Consider the following 20,276-nt stretch of genomic DNA (forward strand, 5'->3'; position numbering starts at 1 on the left):
TGTGTATGTATGTGCATGTGTTTATAAAACTAGACTCTGTGTTCCTTTTAGAAGACGTGTCTCTGTGGTATACAAAGAAGACCGTCTTTCAGGAATCAGTGAAGTCTCGAGGTCTGAGTGAAAGCAGTTCTGAAGAAACTTTGCCACTGAGCCAATTCACAGTTGTGGATAGAGAAGCTATATGGGCTGAAGTTGAAAAAGACCCAGAGAAATCTCTCTTAAAAAGTGAACTCTCTGTGAACAAACCTTCTCTGTATGCTGAATCACTATTTGAAATGGGCAAAGATGAGAGTGAACACACTGAATCTGCTGATACCAGTACCGGGCCTTTGGACAGTGATAATACTTCATCATTTTCATCTTCTCTTGAACAGCAAGATCTTATCCATGAGGGGAATAATAGTGCCTCAACAGATGGCAGAAACAGTATGAAACATACTGGTTCTTCTAATGTTTATCCTGCTGACAGTTCAAAATCAAGTGCTGTAATAAACTTAGTACGTACCGATTCTGATCGAACCCGGGCATCAGAATCGCTCTCGAGTGAGGATGAAATGGATTTGGAACTTCAAGCACTTATAACAACTAGATTACTAAAGCAACAGAAAGAAAAACAGGAGATGGTTGAAGCTCTCTTTAAACATGTTCTCTTATACATACAACCCTATGATTCAAAAAGGGTTCTGTATGCATTTTCTGTGCTTGAAGGAGTGCTTAAAACAAATCCTAAAGAGTTTATTGAAGCTGTAGCAAGCACTAGCATGGATACAAGTTCCACAGCTCATTTGAATTTAATCTACAATCTTTTAGCTCGCCACCAGGAATCACTTGTGGGACAGAGCTTCTATGGAAAACTTCAAATTCAGTCGCCAACAATGTGTCCCCATTCATTATTAATAGAATTGTTAATGTATCTATGTTTAAGTTTCCTGCGTTCTTATTATCCCTGTTATTTGAAGGTGACTCACAAAGATGTGCTTGGCAATAGAGATGTCCAAGTAAAAAGCGTTGAAGTATTGATCAGAATGGTGACTCAACTAACAACAATGGCCAAATCAACAGAGAATAAGAATATAGAATTCATACACAAGTTGCTTGGAAGATGCAAAATTCAAGAGTTTGTTCTTCTTTCTCTCTCTGCTTCTATGTATATTAGTCAGAAATGTTATGAATGTATGTTAGCTAATAAGACTAATGGTTTAAGTGAACACTATATCCTTGAGGAGAGTCTTATCAACTTTGGTCATGATCAGATTTGGAGTGAACAGCCTTTACAAATTGAATTACTTAAACTTCTGCAAGTGTTAATAGTGTTGGAGCACCATCTTGGGCAGACTCAAGAGGAACAGGAAAATCAGCCAGCCCTGTCTAAGGAATGGCAGAGGGCTCTTAGTTTTCAGGAAGCCATCAGTGCTGTGCAATATGTGCATCCACACCCTATAACTTCTCAGGGGCTGTTTGTGTCTGCAGTAGTTCGAGGCTTGCAGCCAGAATATGGCTATGGCATGCATCCATCTTGGGTTGGTTTGGTTACATACTCTTTGCCATACTTTGGAAAATCGTTAGGATGGACAGTAGCCCCATTTATTGTACAGATATGCAAGAATCTGGATGAGCTTGTCAACCAATATGAGCATGAAGTGCTGAAGATGTCAACTAAAATGTCAGCAAGGTAGGCAACATCTACTTGTAATCTTTATGTTTTGCTACTTTAGGCTTTTGCTTGGATGAAATACTCCACATTTTCAAAGTAAAATGTTAATGTCTACAGTGTGCTTGATTTTTTTTTCTGTGGAAAAGAATAATATAAGATGTAGGAATATAGTTGTATACCTGCACAGAATATTATGTTTCTAGCACATTATCATCTAGGCTGACTATTGGCAATTAATGTAGAGTTTTTGCTAATGATTAAACTTGAGGTATCAGGAATTTGTTATTGAGATCCTTTGACCTATAAAGCATATGCTTTACCATTGCATAGTTCCTTTCCTGAATTAGGTGGTTGTATCAAAAGGAGCATGTAGATGAGGAAAAAGTATCATTTCTTTTATCTTTGGTAGATTTCTTCTCTACAGAAGATTCTGCATTTGCTCTCCCCCCCCCCTCAACTTTTTACAGAAAACTTGCATGTTTGTTTTTATGCATAAAATATTCTTGGCTAAATAGCCATAACATATATTTTCTTTGAGAAAAGAGTGAATAAAAATGTATGGCTAATGGACAGTTACTTATTGAAACTTTCTTTCCTAAAGCATAAATTATAAAAGGGAGAACATTACACCAGATTATCCTTTAACTCTTTTGGAAGGACTTACAACTATTGGCCATTTTTGTCTTCTGGATCATCCAAACCAAACCAAAAAGGTATGTGTATGCAATCAAGTTGTTCTTATGGGAGAGCAAGAATGGTGAAGAAAATCTAAGGAAGGTTTGTTTCTTTGAATATTGATTCATTTGATTTCTCTCAAAATGATCAGTGATCTCACCTCGTAAATTTTAAGGACATGTGTATATTTGGTGTCAAAAATTTTGAGACGTGTAATTAATAAAAATTTGCTAATTTTTTTAAATTACTGATTTTTTTTCTTCTAGTCACGTTTTAATGCTGATCCAACAAGTCTAAAAAATGCTAGGAATGCTATTTTGGAAGAGCTTCCTCAAATCATTAACACCATGTCTCTCCTCTGGAATGTCATTAAAAAGGAAGATTCTCAAAAAAGACCATCTGATTTCCTAGGCGTAAAAGGCTGTTCATCAATTTATTTCAAAGCAACAAAAGTATGAATGTTTCTATAAACTTTAATCTATAGGTAGGATTGGAGCATAATGGGATAATATTTTCTAATTTGAAATTTTTTACTGATAGTGTAGAAGTGATTAACAGCTTTTCTAAAAGTTTGCATTTTGAAACTTAGAACATTAGTGTAAAATAACCTTAAATCAAACTATTATATTTCCAGTTTTATTTTTCTAATATTAATTGCATAAATTGCATAAATAAAAGCAGATACTTCTTTTTTTCAACAGTCATAAAGTTAAACCATAGCTTTGTTCACTGCAATTTCATCCAATTCAGGATCAGCATCCCGGCAATATACAAACAAGCGTTTGTCTATGAAAGAACAAAAATATAATTAGTTTATTCTTTTGTTTTCTTAAACAGATATTAAAGAATAAAATCCTAGACTTCTTGAATCCCCTCACTGGACAACTTGGTGTGCAACTAATAGCTGCAACAGCAGCAGTTTGGAGCAGTAAAAAACCTCATAAATATCAAACAAAGGTAAAAAATGCAAAATACCAATGGATCATTCCATTGCCAAGATTAAGTAGACCCATTACATCCTTCATACAAAAACTTAATCCCTTTAGAGGTAAGCAGTGTTATGCCATCCACATAAAAGGTTGAGCAAATAGCAACCGAAGAAACTGAATGCATGCAAAGTTAAGGTAGTTTACACCAAACATATTTCTTTCTTTCTATCTTTACAGATTATCCTTGTTTCTACTTATCTACACAGTGCTTTATAAAATGCCTTTGTTTCTTTGAATTCCTCACTTCTTTTTCAGAATCTGATCTACTTTATATCAGACAACTCCCTTGGTCTTTTCATTCTTTTTAACCTATTCATTCTTCCTTCCTATATTTCTTTTGCAATTTGATATTCCTTCAGTATTGATGTAGAGCTAGTCCTCGGTTAACAACTGATTAACGATTTTTCAAATTTCAAAAAAGGAGTTTTACAAACAGTTCTCAAACATATGACTGTTGTACCATCTCTGTGGTCACACAGGTGCCATTTTTGAGTTTTCCAGCTGGTTTCCCACAAGCAAAGTCAGTGGAGAAGCTGGCAGTTAAGTTGTAAGTCACATTCAGATAATGTCATACTTAACAACCTGCAGTGATTTATTTAACGAATGCAGCAGACTTGATGTCATAAGTCTGGCCCAATTATGTGATGTTTAATGACCGCATGACTTAGCGATTATTGCCAATCCCAATTGCAGTCATTAAGTGAGGAAACCAACACCAGCCATTCACTCTTGATTCTGTCTTTCTTGTTTTATCTGCATACTTCTTAAATGCTTCATTTGTGCCCCATTCAAGTAATTTTTTGTTTCTCCAGACATCTCCAGTTCTGTTTACCCCATAATCAAATGGGCACAAGCACACTTTTATATACAGACATTTTCAGTTGTTGTGATAAATATTCATTCCTTGCATACTACCTATTATCTTTCAAGCAGCACTTAATGTCTTAAAATTTATTCATACATTTTTCCATCTTCAGTAAATTTTACTAAAATATAAGTCTTCGTTCACTTGCTGTAGTTTGTTGCCATTTAAATATATTTTAACAATTGCTCCATCAAGTTTACTTGTCAAATACCACTTTATTTTGTATTGAAAGTTTTTTTGTCAGATCTACCTTCTTCTTGCATTATGTAATTTAACATTCACTGCAACATTCTTTTGAATAATGAGGCAACAGCACAGCATTAGCTGCATAGAAAAGTACACATATATTCACATCTTCAGCCAACATATTCTATCACAAGTATATATTTTATATTTAAAAACATTAATCAACAACTTTTTTATCCTTGCTAAATAAGTCATTCATTAAGTGTTATACCTATTTTTACACATGCTTTACTTTCATCATATACCACTTCTGTAAAACTCCGTAGTCAACTTTCAATACAAAATATTCATATTCACTCTGCTATTTATTCATTAAATTTGCCACCCATCTTGCTGCAAGGAAACTCTCGGTGACTTACAATGTTAATCACACTTTCTCATACGAACAGGGCAGGGGTCAAATCTAAAAATTTTCCCTACTGGTTCTGTGGGCGTGGTTTAATTGGTGGGTGTGACTTGGTGGTCAGGTGACTGGGTGGGCGTGGCCAATAACAAATAATAAAAATAATAAAGTACACAAAAGAATAAGAGGTACCAAAAACCAGCTTTCACATTTTACATACACACAACACAACACAACTGACTCACATACAATGTAAAAGCAGCTGCACTTCACCCATAATGGCCCCTGCAACAAGCAGGAACCTCACACAACCACAAAAAGCACAAAATCCAACTTTTACACTTTACACACACACAAAACAAAACACAACTGACTCGCACACAATGTAAAAGCAGCTGCACTTCACACAAAATGGCCCCTGTAACAAGCAGGAACCTCACACAGCCACAAAAAGCCCAAAAACCAACTTTCACACTTTACACACACACAACACAACACAACTGACTCAAACACACACACACAATGCCATATACAGCTTTGTGAGATTTTGTGTGTTTGTGTAGTTAGAGTGAAACACTACAGAAACACACCAAATCACAGAAAACTGTACAAATATTTTATTATTTTATTTTATTTTATTTATATTTTTAGATAAAAGCAGCTAAATTTTAAACTTCCTTAAATTGCTGTGTCTAAAAAAAATAAAACTCCTAAAAATAAACCAATTAACTATTTTTTTAAAGTTCCCCCCTCCCCTTACTTATCTAATTCAAGGGAAAAGGCAGGCAGATTGAGTTGCTCAACAATGAGATGGATTGCAGGCAGGCAGATTCAGCTGCTAGCTGATGCAATTGATTGCAGCAGCCGAAGCAAGGCCTGAATAGTGAGCAAGACTGAAAAAAGCATGAAGCTGCCAAGTAAGCAACTGGGGACCGGGCGATTGGCTGGGCATGGGCGGGGGGCCAGGGATTTTTGCTACCGGTTCTCTGAACTACCAGCCCTAATTGCTACCAGATCGCGCGATCCGGTCTGAACAGGGAGCATTTCACCCCTGGAACAGGGGCTATGCATCAACTGCTTGATGAGTTACAAAACTTGGTAGATGCTCATCAGTAAATTTTAGCTTTAAGTACTTGAAAGTACTTTATGTATTTTAATCTTCCAATCAGTGAGTATTCATTTGCCCCTGTTGTTCAAAAGACACATTGAGCCTAGCTTTCATGAACCATTGTTAATAAAATGAAAGTACTCCAAATTATAAAGCAAACATTTGTTAATCATGCTTTCTTCCTTATTTCTGTTAGATATACCATTGAATTCCATTTCTGTAGAACCAGCTTCATCTGATCTGTTACTTTTAGGAAGTCACAGGTTATATGAAATGGAAATATAAAAATGTTCCTTCCAAGCCACTATTCTCTGGCAAACTAATATTAATGCCTTTAAGGTGAAGTTCCTGGGGATTGAGGTGGGGTATGGAAAGAACTTCATGGACAAAAACAAAGAACTGTATGCATGAGACTTCTGGGAAGGTCCAGTGCGGTTTATGTGTTGAATGTTTCTCATTCGTTTAGTAAATTCTAAAAAAAATATGAGTAATACTTTCTTTGATTTTTTTTCTTTCAGATGCCTCCTAAAGCTAATGCATTACAGCTAATACTGGTTGATCTTGTTTGTGCTCTCAGCACTCTGAAGACTGACATTATACTGCAGCTAATAAAAGAAGTTGTAAAGAAACCTTCTCAAATTAAAGGCGAAGAGGTAAAAAGTATATTTAATGGAACAGTGTAACTAACCTAAATTGATGAAATAATATTTACCTGGGGTTTTTTTATGCAGGCAAAGAAAACAAGCTTTTTCATTAAAAGCTACATTTCTTAAATTTTAAGTTCTAAGTGTTAACTGCTAGTGTTTATACAGACAATTTATACAGATAGTTCTCGACTTATAATCACAAGTCAAACATATCTATTGCTAAGCAAGGCAATTATTAAGTGAATTTGCCCCATTTTATGACCATTTTTGCCACAGTTGTTAAGGGAATCACTGCAGTTGTTCACTGAATCAAACGAATATGGCTTCCCCTATTGACTTACTTTGTCAGAAGCCACCTGGGAAGATTAGAGATGTAAATCACATGACCCTGGGACAGTGAAGCTGTCATACCTACATACCAGTTGCCAAGTGCCCAAATTTTGATCATGTGACCATGGAGATGCTGCAACAGTCATAACTGTGAAAAATAGTCATACATCCCGTTTTTCAATGTCATTGTAACTTGAACAGTCACTACACAAATAGTCATAAGTTGAGGACTACCTGTAGTATAATGCACTATATTTTCTTTCACAGAAATCTGCCCTAGTGGATATACCAGTGCTCCAATTCTGCAATGCTTTCATTCAAAGGTAAATAGTCTTCCTCAAACATATTCCAACTATTGACACATTTGGGTTTTTTATACACATAAAGTATGTCTATTCCCTCCTATATAATTTTTATTCCTGATACTGCAAGGACACAAAAATATTTCAGTTAAAATAGCTGCAAACATATATAATCTCCATTAAATTTCTTATTATGATTTATTACCTTGCAGTGTAGCATCTTAGACTGTTATTCTAGAAAAAATAAATTTAAAAAAGTCATCATTTACATAATTGTATTAAAAAGAAACACTAACAAAACTTGTGTAATGCTTTGGAGATACACATACATGCATACATAAGTATGCATTATTTGTATCTCATAACAATAAGAGTTTATTTATTTATTTATTTATTTATTATTCATATTTTTATACCGCCCTTCTCCGAAGACTCAGGGCGGCGTACAGCAAAAATAAAACAATAAATATCGGAAAAAATTTAAAATACAATAAATCAATTAAAAATCTAATTCAATAAGCTGAAAATTAAAATTTTTGAATAAAAATAGTAAATAAAATTAATCTCCTTAAAATCCCATTAAAACAGTCAATTTAAAATTATATCAGGCCAGCCCTGCTTGGTAAAAGAAGAAGGTTTTGAGCTCGCGCTTAAACATAGGGATTTTTTTATAGCCTTTTTTGTAAATCTGTATACGCCCTTCAATATTTTCTAACTGAAACATAATCCTCCCACTCTCAGGCTTCCAGTTTCAGCCCTGCAGGAGAACTTCCAGTCATTATTAGGAGTGTTCAAGGAATCTGTGCAATTGAATTTAGCACCACCTGGTCATTTTTTGCTTCTCAGGTATGACAATAGCAATCATTTTGGTACATAGGCTAATAATCACAATTGATCATTTTGCTGAGTTTTGTTTCTTTTTCTGCAGTACTCTGAATGACTTTGTGACGAGAACTCCAAACCAGGAGAATAAAAAGAATCAAAAAGACTTGCAGGTACTCCGCAGCATCTTTTGAATCTTTGCATTTGGATTTGGAACTCTGTACGTGTGTAAAATAGTATGTCATTTTCTACCATGCAGCAAAATTGACAAGCAACTTAAAAGTGTATGAAAGATCAATAATTAATCTCTCCTGCTATAGATGAGATTAAACTACAATGCTAAAACAGTTTTTTTTAAAAAAATCTTCATTGAATTGTTCCCACATTCAGAATCTCATGCTTTCCCAGGCCTTCAGGCAAAATGGTGGTTATGGATTGTTTTATTGTAATTCAGAGTCTTCTGAATGTTTATTATTTTTTCTTTTCATTGTTCTTACTTTTTTAACATAAGCTGTCCAGAATCATTTAGAGTTGGACAACATGTATTAAATCATAAACTGTATGAATAACTGGAATTTTTCAGAATTTACTAAATCTGGCAAGTTGTCTGTGGGCTCTACCGTGCACACTTCTGAGACAACTGTCTCAAGCAGTCAATACTGAAGTTCACAAAAGAACAGCAATCTTGTATGCAAGGGAAGGAAAAGTTGTTTTTTTCCACCATTGCCTATTTGTATGGGTTGCTTTTCTTTCATAGTCTGTTTGCCTTTCAGGATGTAACTCAGAAAATATTGGAAGCAGTGGGAAATGTTGCAGCTTCTTCTCTAGAACAAACTAGCTGGCTCAGCAGGAATCTGGAGGTGAAAGCTCAGTCTCAGATTTCTTTAGAAGAACCCAATGTGGAAAATAATCTGCATGGTAAGTAAACCAGAAAGTGCATTAGGTAACAATCGAAGTATGGAACACAAGTTTTAAACATATATAGCTCTTAAGCTAAATGTTTGGTGAAATGTAACTTTTGATAGTAGCGTATACCAGAGTACTGCCTGCAATATACTTTTTAAATCATAAAATGGAGAAAAGCAAAAAATTAGTTTAAAGGTTATTTATTTAAAAAGTATTTAACATTTAAAATACCAGAACCATCTATCATTAATGTGTCTGAGAGAGAGAGAGAGAGAATTGAAGCAGACACAAAACTATCTGAAATTGAGCAAGCCAGTATTTAAAAGACTTATTTTTTCACGTAGTTCAAACATTTACTCTTTTTGCCTGAAAATACAGGTTTAAGGTATCTGCTTTCTGCAAAACCTCTAATGACAATTGTCAAGATTTAAAAGTCACCAAGGTAGTTTGCAGGCCATTCAAAATTATAACAGTCCATACAGATAACTGTCAACCCTCACTTGATCATAACCAATAAAGTAAAACCTATAGTCTTGATTGCAGTATATTTTTTTCTTAGTTATTAGGATCAGTGTTATGATTCAGATTCAGAAGCTGAAAAACTAGTCTCATCTGAGTCTCAGAAAATGAGTTGAAGAGAATACACCTGAGAGGCAATTGTGTTGGCTAAGTCATCTGATGCAGCCCTCCTAGCTATACAAGTTCTGATCTTAGCAACGTTGCAAATTAAGAAGACAAAGGCAAAGGAAGTCAGGATTTATTCACATTTTTGAATGTAATATATTTAGACTAGATGCTTTAGACAACAAAAGGATTTTCAGTTTGTGTAAGATTTATTTCATTTCCTGCGGAAATTATCAACATTTATGGCAAGACTACACTTTAAAAATGTACCTGTTTTCAACATTGTAACTACTATAATTTTTAAAGAAATATTCTAAAACCAAAAAAATAAAGGGAAATCCAATACCGTTGCATCCACAGATCATTCCACAGTATCATCTGTTGTGTCTGCCTCTGCTCCATCAGTATACAGTGTTCAAGCTCTAACTCTTCTTGCAGAGGTGAGTCTTAGGTTTTTGTTATTGTAGTTGTTAGCAGAGCAGTTAGCACTTCTATAACTGTTGCTTTTCATATATGTGTTGTGTGAACACAGGTTCTGCACACAGTGACTCAGTGACTAAGATGCTGAGTTTGTCAATCGAAAGGTCGGCAGTTCAGTGGTTCAAATCCCTAGTGCCGCGTAACGGGGTGAGCGCCTGTTACCTGTCCCAGCTTCTGCCAACCTAGCAGTTCGAAAGCACATAAAAAATGCAAGTAGAAAAATAGGGACCACCTTTGGTGGGAAGATACTGTAACAGTGTTCTGTGCGCCTTTGGCATTTAGTCATGCCGGCCACATGACCATGGAGACATCTTCGGACAGCACTGGCTCTTCGGCTTTGAAATGGAGATGAGCACTGCCCCCTAGAGTCAGGAATGACTAGCACATATGTGCGAGGGGAACCTTTACCTTTACTAACTCCCTAGTGATAAGCATAAAGTGCTTGACTTTTCTGAACCTTGCAATACAAATGTATGACACAGCAAAATCAAGGTGCTATATTAAACCTAATAGCACACAATAGAAGTTGAGGGTATTCTGAATTTTCTGTACTTTTTTTTACCCAAAAACATGTCCTGTTTATTTTGCTAGGTTCTTGCTTCTCTCCTGGATATGGTTTATCAAAGTGATGAAAAAGAGAAAGCAGTCCCATTAATCTCACGCTTGCTCTACTATGTGTTTCCTTACTTACGCAATCACAGGTAAAACCATTTGTCCTTGGATTACATATTTTTTTTTTGTTTTTATTTTTATTTTATTTTTTTAACATTACAAACAAACAAACAAACAAAAAAAAGAAAATACATTTTTCCACCCTTGTGCTATACATAAAAAAAAAGGGAGATTTGGGTCTTCGGATATATCCTCATGATTGCCAAAATCCAGGTACCGAGGTACAGGTACTGAGGCGTCCAATGTTCCAAGCGCATAGTCCACGAATGGTTTCCAAGTCTTCCAGAAAATATCTTCTTTATTTGTCCTTGGATTATATATATGTAACTATATAAAGTACATTTTCTTGGATCAGCCCAATTCTAGGTAGTTCTTGGTTAATGACCACAGACCATTCAGCAACCATTCAAAGTTACAATGGGGCTAAACAAGGAGTTGTTACAACCGATCCTCAAAGTTCTGGCCATCCCAGCACTCCCACTGACATGTAACCACAATCTGGGCGGTTGGCAGCTGGCTTTCACTTATGACATGCAGAAGACTATCCCTCTTTGTCTAACACTGAAAATATACTTGATAATAAATTAAATTGGCATTCTTTTATAACATCAGTATACTGCTTCATATGGCAGTTTACTTCAGTTGTATAATCAGTCCTGTTCCTCACAACACAACTTAAACCGTTCCAGTAGTGTTATTCTGTAATATGCTACTGAACTGTATTTTAAGTCATTAAATTTAGTTAATTTTCTAGTTTGCATGCATGGCGTATTACTAAAAATTGAAAATCAAGTACAGTATAATAATATAGCGGGAATACCTTCTGATCAGCACTGTAGAATTTAGCATGTGGAGATATACTGTGTAAGAAATGTGTATGTGTATGTGATCTGCTCATTTTATTCCTTTGTCTTTACAGTGCCTATAATCTTCCTAGTTTCCATGCTAGCACTCAGCTGTTAAGTTCCTTAAGCGGCTACGCCTATACTAAACGAGCATGGAAGAAAGATGTTTTAGATCTATTTATGGATCCTGCTTTTTTTCAGATGGATATTTCATGCATTCAGTAAGATATACATTTAAAACAATCTTGTGACTTGTTTTTGATTGAACTAATTGGCAAATTGCAAGAGGTTATAGATCAGTTGTAATTCTAAGTCGCACTTGGAATCAATGCCAGTTAGTTAAAATTCATTGGCCTTTGTTGAAGGAATTAAATAAATATGACATCACTGTGCAAAGAAAAATATCTTAATACTATTTTCATCCTCTATTTTTTTCTGAAGTGTGATTTTAAAGAAATGCAAGATTTGATATGTAACTTTAAATACAATTCTTATGGCACCTGAAATTGAACACATTTATGATAGCATACATTTGTGGATTATAATGCATAAAAAAGTGTTTTATGAGAAACATATTGGTCTTTAAGATGCCACAAGAAACTTGGATGATTTTGCTGCAAAAAGGAAATATAATTACTCTCCTCTGAATAGTAATTAAAATGATATTTTTTTTAAAAAGTCAGCTTTATAGAACATCAGTTATAAATTACTTACCTAAGCTCTCATGATTTGTCATAAATATTTGCAGAATTTTCATGATACATGGTTTCTATTCCAGTTACACCAAACTTTACTTTTTTTTCAGCTGGCGAACCATTATTGATCACTTACTTACACATGAAAAAACTATGTTTAAAGATTTGATGAGTAAGCATTTTCTCATAATTGTTACCTAGGTAACTGCTAGAAAATATAGAATACAAATAAATAATTGAAAAACCACAAAACCTATTTATTTGTTCATTTATTAGATTTTATATAATGCTAAGTGCCAAAGTTTTTGTCTATTTACATTCAAAAAAGTTGAGGACTAAATGCCACTAACAATATAAAGCACAAATAAAGTTAATAGCCTGAACAATGTGCATTTTAAGACATTGAAAAAGTTAAACTTTGTCGTTAGGACCCTAACTGTAGTACAAACATAACTCATTGTTGGGCATAAGGACTGGCTGCAGTAGCTAGAAATATTTCAGTTATATTGTTAAGTTTAGAGAAAAAGAATTCTACTCCGCTGGTTCATCAGTTAGAAATATTTGAAGTTCTATAAATGTCAGTAGGTTGATGTCATAATAGCTGATCTTTAAACACTGACTGCAGTTGGTCTGACCGTTTAATATAAGGTGTGAGCAGGTACTTCAAAAGAATAGGTAGCATATAAAGGGCAGTATAATACCATATGATTCATATGCTTCTATTATAATTTCGCTCCTTGTACCAGCTAAGACAACTCTTGGAATAGATATGTTAACATCCATTGTCTTAATTATAGATATGCAGAGTAGTTCCTTAAAACTTTTTCCAAGTCATGAACAAAAGGCAATGCTGTTAAAGCGTCAAGCCTTTGCTGTTTTCAGTGGTGAAATTGATCAATATCATCTTTATCTTCCTTTGATACAAGGTGAGTAATAATTCATTTATGTTATAAATAAAGGATGCGATGTAATGTATAACATTAACCAAAAAGGATAAAATAATTTTTAGAGTGAAATTAAAAAAGACTAGGAACAACAGTTCCTAGTGGCAGTGGAAATGTGGAATTGTGCAGAGACACATTCGTTATTTTAATAACTAATTCAAGCACCATAGAGTTTATAAATTGATGATACTTGTATATCTTTTAGAGTAAAACAGTTTTTTCCAATTATGCTTTTTGATAAATGCCATTTTCACTCACATTATCCTCCTACCTAGCCATTATGGTAAGTACAACATGTCTTGTAAATAGGAATTATCAAAAATGTCATTGGATGTCCTGATATTCCCAGATTCAAAATCCACTAATTAGGAATATATCAAATCAAGATTCTACTTTATTCACACAAATACACAGATATACAGGTAGTCATCGACTTACAACAGTTCACTTAGTAACTGTTCAAAGTTACAATGGCACTGAAAAAATTGACTTATGACCATTTTTCAGAGTTATATTTCCAGGATCCCCATGATCATGTGATCAGAATTCAGACGCTGAGCAACTGGTTTGTACTTATGACCGTTGCTGTGTCCCAAGATCATGTGATCAGCTTTTTCAACCTTCTGACAAGCAAAGCCAATGGGGAATCCCGATTCACTTAACAACCGGGTTACTATCAACTGCAGTGATTCACTTAACAAATGTCTCACTTAGCAACAGAAATTTTGGGCTCAATTGTGGTCCTAATTCGAGGACTACCTGTATTCATTATTCTCCATAAATAAAAAGGAGAAGTTCTATCCAATATTAGGGTAAAGGAGATGATTCACCTTTGCAGTTCTACAGTAGAATGGACTAACCACACTCAATTCACTACTGACTTAACATTGTATTAGTTAAATTGCAGTCATGGCCATTACTCAATAAATATTGAAACTTTTGTTTGTGAAGCACTTGGCAACCCCGTGACATCATCTGAGCCTTTCATTGAGATACAAAAAATAAACTTTGTCGGACAGGTGTAGGCAGGCAAAAATGTGGGTGGGCATGACAAAGCAGGCATCATGAAGCAAAACCATACCTCACACAACTTCCTGAAACATGGGCATGTAAAGGCAAAACCTGCATAACTTCCATATACATCGTTTTGAAGAATTCTTTGCTTCCTCTGGATTACTATGCCTCTGGTGCTCTAGTTTTGCTTATACAATTCTGCATCTTCATCAGGATTATCAATTTGAGTCTTTAAACTCATAACTGATTTGTCTGACATCAGTTTTGTTGACATACTCACTGCCAGCTCTATTCATAATTTAGCCTTTATCATAACCAGGAGGAGTTTTGATTTTAAAAAGTTTCAGTGCTTGTTTGAAAAGAAAGGAAAAATAATACACTAACTAATAAATCAGAATGATGGTAACCAAACCACTTACATTTCAGTACTTTTCTATTTCAGTACTTATTGGTTTTAATTAGGTAAAAATTATTGTTTATAAGTACTAAGTTTTCATAATTGAATTTTTAATAGTCTGGATATTTTTTCTGTATTTCAGTAAGCCATCATGAGTTAAGAACATTCAACAGCATATAAAATAGATTACACTGTTAATTTATCCTCTTTCTTTCTTTCTCTGTTGTAATTTTTTTTTTCTAAGAGCGATTGACTGACAATCTACGTGTTGGACACACTTCTTCAGTAGGTGCCCAGATGTTCCTTTTTTTCAGGGTACTTTTATTGAGAATTTCCCCGCAACACCTAACCTCTTTATGGCCAATCATGGTGACAGAACTGGTAAGAGTAATAATTAATAACAGAATGATGATAATAGTAGAATGAGTGATATTTTAAAGAAATAAATATTTACTAATACATTTTTCTCTTTTCTCTTCCATTTTACTAATCATCCAGATTCAAACATTTTTACAGTTAGAGGAAGATCTAACAGATGAACCAGCAAAGTAAGTTTTTTCCCCAATACACTTAACAAAGAGAAACAAAAAATAAGCAAGATGAGCAATCTGATCTTAATAGTTAATAATGTGGTGGGGAATTAAACTACAGTTCAGCACTAGTAGAATATAGGCCATGCGGAGGAATAATATACCACAGAACAAACAATGTCTAATGCTCATTTTCTGGATCAAGATTTTAGACTTCATTAACAATATCTATAGACGATGCAAAAGATACAGTCACCCAGCCCAAAAAGGAACAAAAAGACTGAAGCACCTTTCCACCAGCAATCAGCACCCAGATCACCATAAATTAACTCCAAGGTTAACATCAGACCAACAAGTAAACAATACCCCAATCAAGAAACTATCAAAGAAGCCAATAGTAAACAGTCTGATCAAAGAATCTCTTCAGACCACCACTGACAGGACAAGCCACCAGAATATAAACTGACAGCAAACCACACTCCTTACTAGCACTGATAATGTTACCTATGTTGGATAATGAAACATCTGCAAGAAAACAAGCAAGCTCAGAAAGCACCAATACTCTCCTTTATTAGTGCAAGAAATCTTTTTGAAAGGCTGCTGACATGCAACAGTTAGGGCTAGTAGAACAATTCTGTTACGAGTCCCCTTGAAATTATATGGAAGATTATCCCATTGTGTTGCCTGGTTTGGAAAAGAAAGAAATGTTAAATTTAAAATAGAAATGGTAAATTTTAAAATGGAAATTTCTTAGCCGTTTTAGCTAAGTTCCAGTAAAATTAACTCTCAGCATTTTCTTCTTTTTGAAATTCCAGATACATTTGTATTTGTACTCTTGTGTGAAAGGGTTTAATTAATTGTTCAATTATAGTGTTCACATTATTTTTTTAAAAAGTCACCAGGTCTGTTCTGCAGTCTTTGATATTTCCTGTTATAAATCTCACAGAAACAGCAAAAAAATGAGCAGACAGAAAGCATCATCAAATGGCAGCGCTCGGTTACTTGGAGACATACACCAGAATGAATTAACCTTGTATTTATCAGCCTGTAAATTCTTAGACACGGCACTTTCTTTTCCATCTGACAAGATGCAGTTGTTTCAGATGTAAGTGTTATATTCTTATTCTTAGCAAAATAGTAGAGTATTTGAAGATTATCTCAACGTAATCTGATTGCGCCTCTCTACTGCATAGCTATGCCATTAGTTTATTAATTCTAATATTTTTCTGTCACTTTCAGAATCTGGTGAAACCTGTGCACCTTAAATATTATTTAAATCCTTAAAATAAAATTTATAGATACAGATTATATTGCAAAAGAATTCAGTTAAGCTCAAATATGGTTCTAAAAAGGTTAAAAATAACAAATATGTAATATAGCAATATATGTGGAAATAAAGTTGTATTTTTTCCTCTTCAGGTTTTTAGCAGAAAATTTCTAGTTTAATAAAATGAAGGCAAAAATTGTTCCTATAAGACTAAAATGACAAAAGTATCAAACATATGTAGACAAATTTAAAGAGGACATAGGTTTAAAGATTTTGTGCTGTGTATCAAATGAGATAATCAGCATTTTCTGTTAATCAACATGATTAAAAAATAAGACTATATTAGATTTCTTACCTTACACAATGTCTGTTTTTAGGTATAGGTGGGCCTTTGTTCCAGAGGTGGACATGCAGAGTTGCAACATGATTTCAGATGTAATGGAAAGTCACCAGGAATGCAAGCCTCATGTTGCTAGAATCATGGATTTATTAAAGCTAAAATATGGGGCAAGTACTATCTTTATTAAATGACTTTCATATCCTGAAACTCCATAGTTTCTTTATCAAATAATATTTGTAAATCAATATTTATGCTGGTCAGATGAACCCAAGACAGTTCTCATGTATTGAACAGAGCTGCTTCAATTCAGCAACATTGCTCAGCAACATTTGTATACATTTGGGAAGGTACAATCTAGTAATCCTTCTATAGAACCCCATTCAAGTTAATTGACTAGTACATGATATGGTTAACGTAGTGCATGTCCAATTCATATAAAATAAGCAAAGTTATTCATACTTAATGCAAAATAAACATATTATATGCAGCCTGAATTTGTGTTCAAGAAAATATGGATTGTGCTACTTTGGATAATATTTTAACAAGACAGAGTTGGAAAACACTTTTATTTTATTTTATTCTATTGTTTTCTAAAGGTTGCTTAGCTATTACTGTGGAAATGTATTTAACATTTCTACATACTTATCTCAGGTTGTTGAGGACAACACAGATGGCTTACACATTAGATCTGGTTGTTATCTCAGATTGAGTGTAGTATAAGCTGTGGTTTATCCAACTTCATTCTTACTTCCCTAACTTGGTTTTTCCTGTGATTGTGGAACATATCTAGCCATGCTTCTAGAGCCATTGTTGTGAATTCTCTTGTCATCCTACAATATTTTGAATCACAAAAATATGACAAATATTATCTATAACTTATAAAATAGACTGTTGAAAATGTCTATGATCAAACAAAAAATAGTGTGTGTGTACATGTATATATATTAAATACTTGATATTAAATTGATATTAAATACTTCCGTGCAAATGCATATTAACAGTTCATTTTTTATTTTATTTTTTTCAAGGAACAAAATATTAGTGATGAAGCAACAAAAAACTGTGACTTTCCTCTTTTGGATCTTCATTCTGTAACAAATATCACACAATTAATTCCATTCTTTAATACATTAAACTCTGCTTTTAAAAGTCAAAGTGGCAGATTACTAAACACACGCAACTCCAAGTCTTTTAAAAACACCTATCCCACCAGCAGTGGAACAAGAACTTTGAAGCTGTTGGAAGAATATGTTGAGCGTGATTTTATAGATAATATGGAAAATGATTCATTGTAAAATATCTGTTCAGTTCTTATAATAATCAGGTTTCATTTTGCTATAATGTGAAATGCTTGAAGCCACATGCAACTTTCCCTTGCTTTACCAAAACAAATTAGCTTAAGTTAAAATGAAGAATCATTATTTTTCAATTAAAATAATAGTTTAATTGAGATGCTTGTTTATGAATGCAGATTTGTTGACTTTCAATGTAAAAAAATCCTTCTACCAGGAAATACAACGTTCTATATTTCTCAAAAGATAAATTCTTCTAAAGTTAATTTAATTCTGCTCTAAACAACTTCTGCATAGCAATTTACCAAAACAAATTAGCCGTTACATTACTCATGTTTTTCTGACCCCAACATCAGACATCATTTGCAAGATTGATCAGCCCTAGGTGGACCATGCCAGAAATTCAATTCCACAGAATAGTAAAACTTCCTATTTTTATTGAGATTAGCTAGAATGCCAGTTAGATTGTTTTGTGAATTAGTTTACCTGAGGTGCTTCAAAACATTGTCTTATTCTTGCCTTAATAATGCTTCAACTCCTTTTGCCTAGGCAACAGATCATGCATAATCTCCAGCAGGTCATCCTTCTTACTCTCTATAGGTGATTGACTCATATAACCTGTGGATTACATGAAGTTCCCCACATTGGCATAATCTTTTTTTTTTTTAAGAATAGAATAAATTCTTTATTGGCCAAATGTGATTGGACACACAAGGAATTTGTCTTGGTGCATACGCTCTCCGTGTTTCCAGTTTAGTGTTAGGCCTGTGACTGTAAACAAAAACAAATTTACTAGCAAGTTAGCTTCACCAAACCCAATGATAATTGCTTTTTCAGTAAATATTTTTAAGATTTGTCTTTATGTTTCCATGAAATGTATAAATAACCATTCTAAAACTAGGAGAAAAACATTTACTTGGAAATTTTAACTAACTTAAAGCCATGGTTGCCTTTTACAGTTTTGCTGAAATGGTACTTAATTGTAATAGGCCAATAACAATGTGAAAGAATGTATGTTTAAGAACTGTACAGTTCCTATAGACAAGTATATATGTATAGTATGTATAGATTACTATGCTGCATTATAAGCACCTACTTCCAAACCTGTTCACAGTTTTATGCTAAAACATTCTTGTACAAAAATGTACATTCACTGAAAGTATTATAGAGGTAGTCCTCGACTTACGACCTCAGTTAAGCCTAAAATTTCTGTTGCTGAGATATTTGTTAAGTGAATTTTGCCCCATTTTGCAACCTTTCTTGCCTCCCTTGTTAAGTGAATCATGCAGTTGTTAAGTGGGTAACATAGTTGTTAAGTGAATCTGGCTTCCCCATTGATTTTGCTTGTCAGCAGATCGCAGAAAGTGATCACATGATCCTGACCTGCAACCGTCATAAATATGAGTCAGTTGCCAAATGTCTGAATTTTGATCACATGACTTTGGGGATGCTGCAATGATTGTAAGTGTGAAAAACAGTCATAAATCACTTTGAACAGTCACTAAGCAAACTCTTGTAAGCGGAGGACTACCTGTTTAAGACTGGAAGCAAATTGTTTTATATTCAAAGATTCCTTTTGAAAGAGAATGGCTCTTCTAGCTAGGTTTTTCCACAAGATTTGTAATACATGAGCAGAACCAAGGATAAGAAGAAGGTCAAAGATGCCATGCAAATAGAAAAACATAGATAACAAAGCAAAGAATGTATATATTCAAAAACTACTACTCTGCTGTTTAAATGCATTTAGTATTTAATTGTACTTTTTTAAGTTCAGATTTTTTTTATGTGACTCCTCCTTTCTCCATCTGTGATGATTAGCACTTTGAGTTTCTCAAATAATATACACTGGGGGGAAAACAGCTCCAACGTGAATATTTCTGTTTCCCATTTAGGTAAACATTTGAATACCTTTGTTGAATTTGTTAAATGTCACATAATAGCACATTTTTCATTTTGTTTTGCTTTTCATTAAATGCCCACCCAGATCATAAAAACCTGGTGTATGATGTAAAGATGTACTTATTTTAATATTGTAAATTATTTATGTATTTTGTAAACTTAAACAAATATACTTTAATTAAACTTTCTTTATCATTATGAATGTATACTTATGCCTTTCTAAATGTTTTTGATCAAAGATATATGGTCCGCTGTATAACAGATACTGCTGTATAATACTGTGTGTTTCCTGTCATGTGGAAATTTAAACATTTTCAAAATCTTTTGACAATGTTGCTAGCTCTCAGGGAAAATAGACAGTCTTTGTTTGCAGTGCCAGTTGTATCACAG

At 33.9% G+C, this 20,276-nt stretch overlaps 1 protein-coding gene across 4 annotated transcripts in view; it reads left to right on the forward strand.

Moving 5' to 3' along the window:
* Positions 1 to 19,924, forward strand: part of DOP1B (DOP1 leucine zipper like protein B) — a 51,098-nt gene extending 31,174 nt beyond the window's left edge. For 2 of the 4 annotated variants that reach the window (XM_058186864.1, XM_058186863.1), the window contains exons 19-37: positions 52 to 1,672; positions 2,256 to 2,367; positions 2,596 to 2,781; positions 3,167 to 3,286; positions 6,399 to 6,533; positions 7,125 to 7,180; positions 7,901 to 8,005; positions 8,088 to 8,154; positions 8,755 to 8,899; positions 9,872 to 9,951; positions 10,583 to 10,692; positions 11,583 to 11,729; positions 12,314 to 12,375; positions 13,001 to 13,129; positions 14,803 to 14,939; positions 15,057 to 15,106; positions 16,035 to 16,193; positions 16,733 to 16,862; positions 17,724 to 19,924. In XM_058186864.1, coding sequence (XP_058042847.1) covers positions 52 to 1,672; positions 2,256 to 2,367; positions 2,596 to 2,781; positions 3,167 to 3,286; positions 6,399 to 6,533; positions 7,125 to 7,180; positions 7,901 to 8,005; positions 8,088 to 8,154; positions 8,755 to 8,899; positions 9,872 to 9,951; positions 10,583 to 10,692; positions 11,583 to 11,729; positions 12,314 to 12,375; positions 13,001 to 13,129; positions 14,803 to 14,939; positions 15,057 to 15,106; positions 16,035 to 16,193; positions 16,733 to 16,862; positions 17,724 to 17,990 — 3,818 coding nt within the window. In that variant the 3' untranslated portion in view covers positions 17,991 to 19,924. Of the gene's footprint in view, positions 1 to 51; positions 1,673 to 2,255; positions 2,368 to 2,595; positions 2,782 to 3,166; positions 3,287 to 6,398; positions 6,534 to 7,124; positions 7,181 to 7,900; positions 8,006 to 8,087; positions 8,155 to 8,754; positions 8,900 to 9,871; positions 9,952 to 10,582; positions 10,693 to 11,582; positions 11,730 to 12,313; positions 12,376 to 13,000; positions 13,130 to 14,802; positions 14,940 to 15,056; positions 16,194 to 16,732; positions 16,863 to 17,723 lie in introns of those variants that run through there. The other 2 variants (XM_058186865.1, XM_058186866.1) reach the window with 2 other exon arrangements.
* Positions 19,925 to 20,276: the final 352 nt, after the last annotated feature.

Source organism: Ahaetulla prasina, chromosome 5, assembly GCF_028640845.1.
Source record: "Ahaetulla prasina isolate Xishuangbanna chromosome 5, ASM2864084v1, whole genome shotgun sequence".
NCBI lineage: Eukaryota > Metazoa > Chordata > Lepidosauria > Squamata > Colubridae > Ahaetulla > Ahaetulla prasina.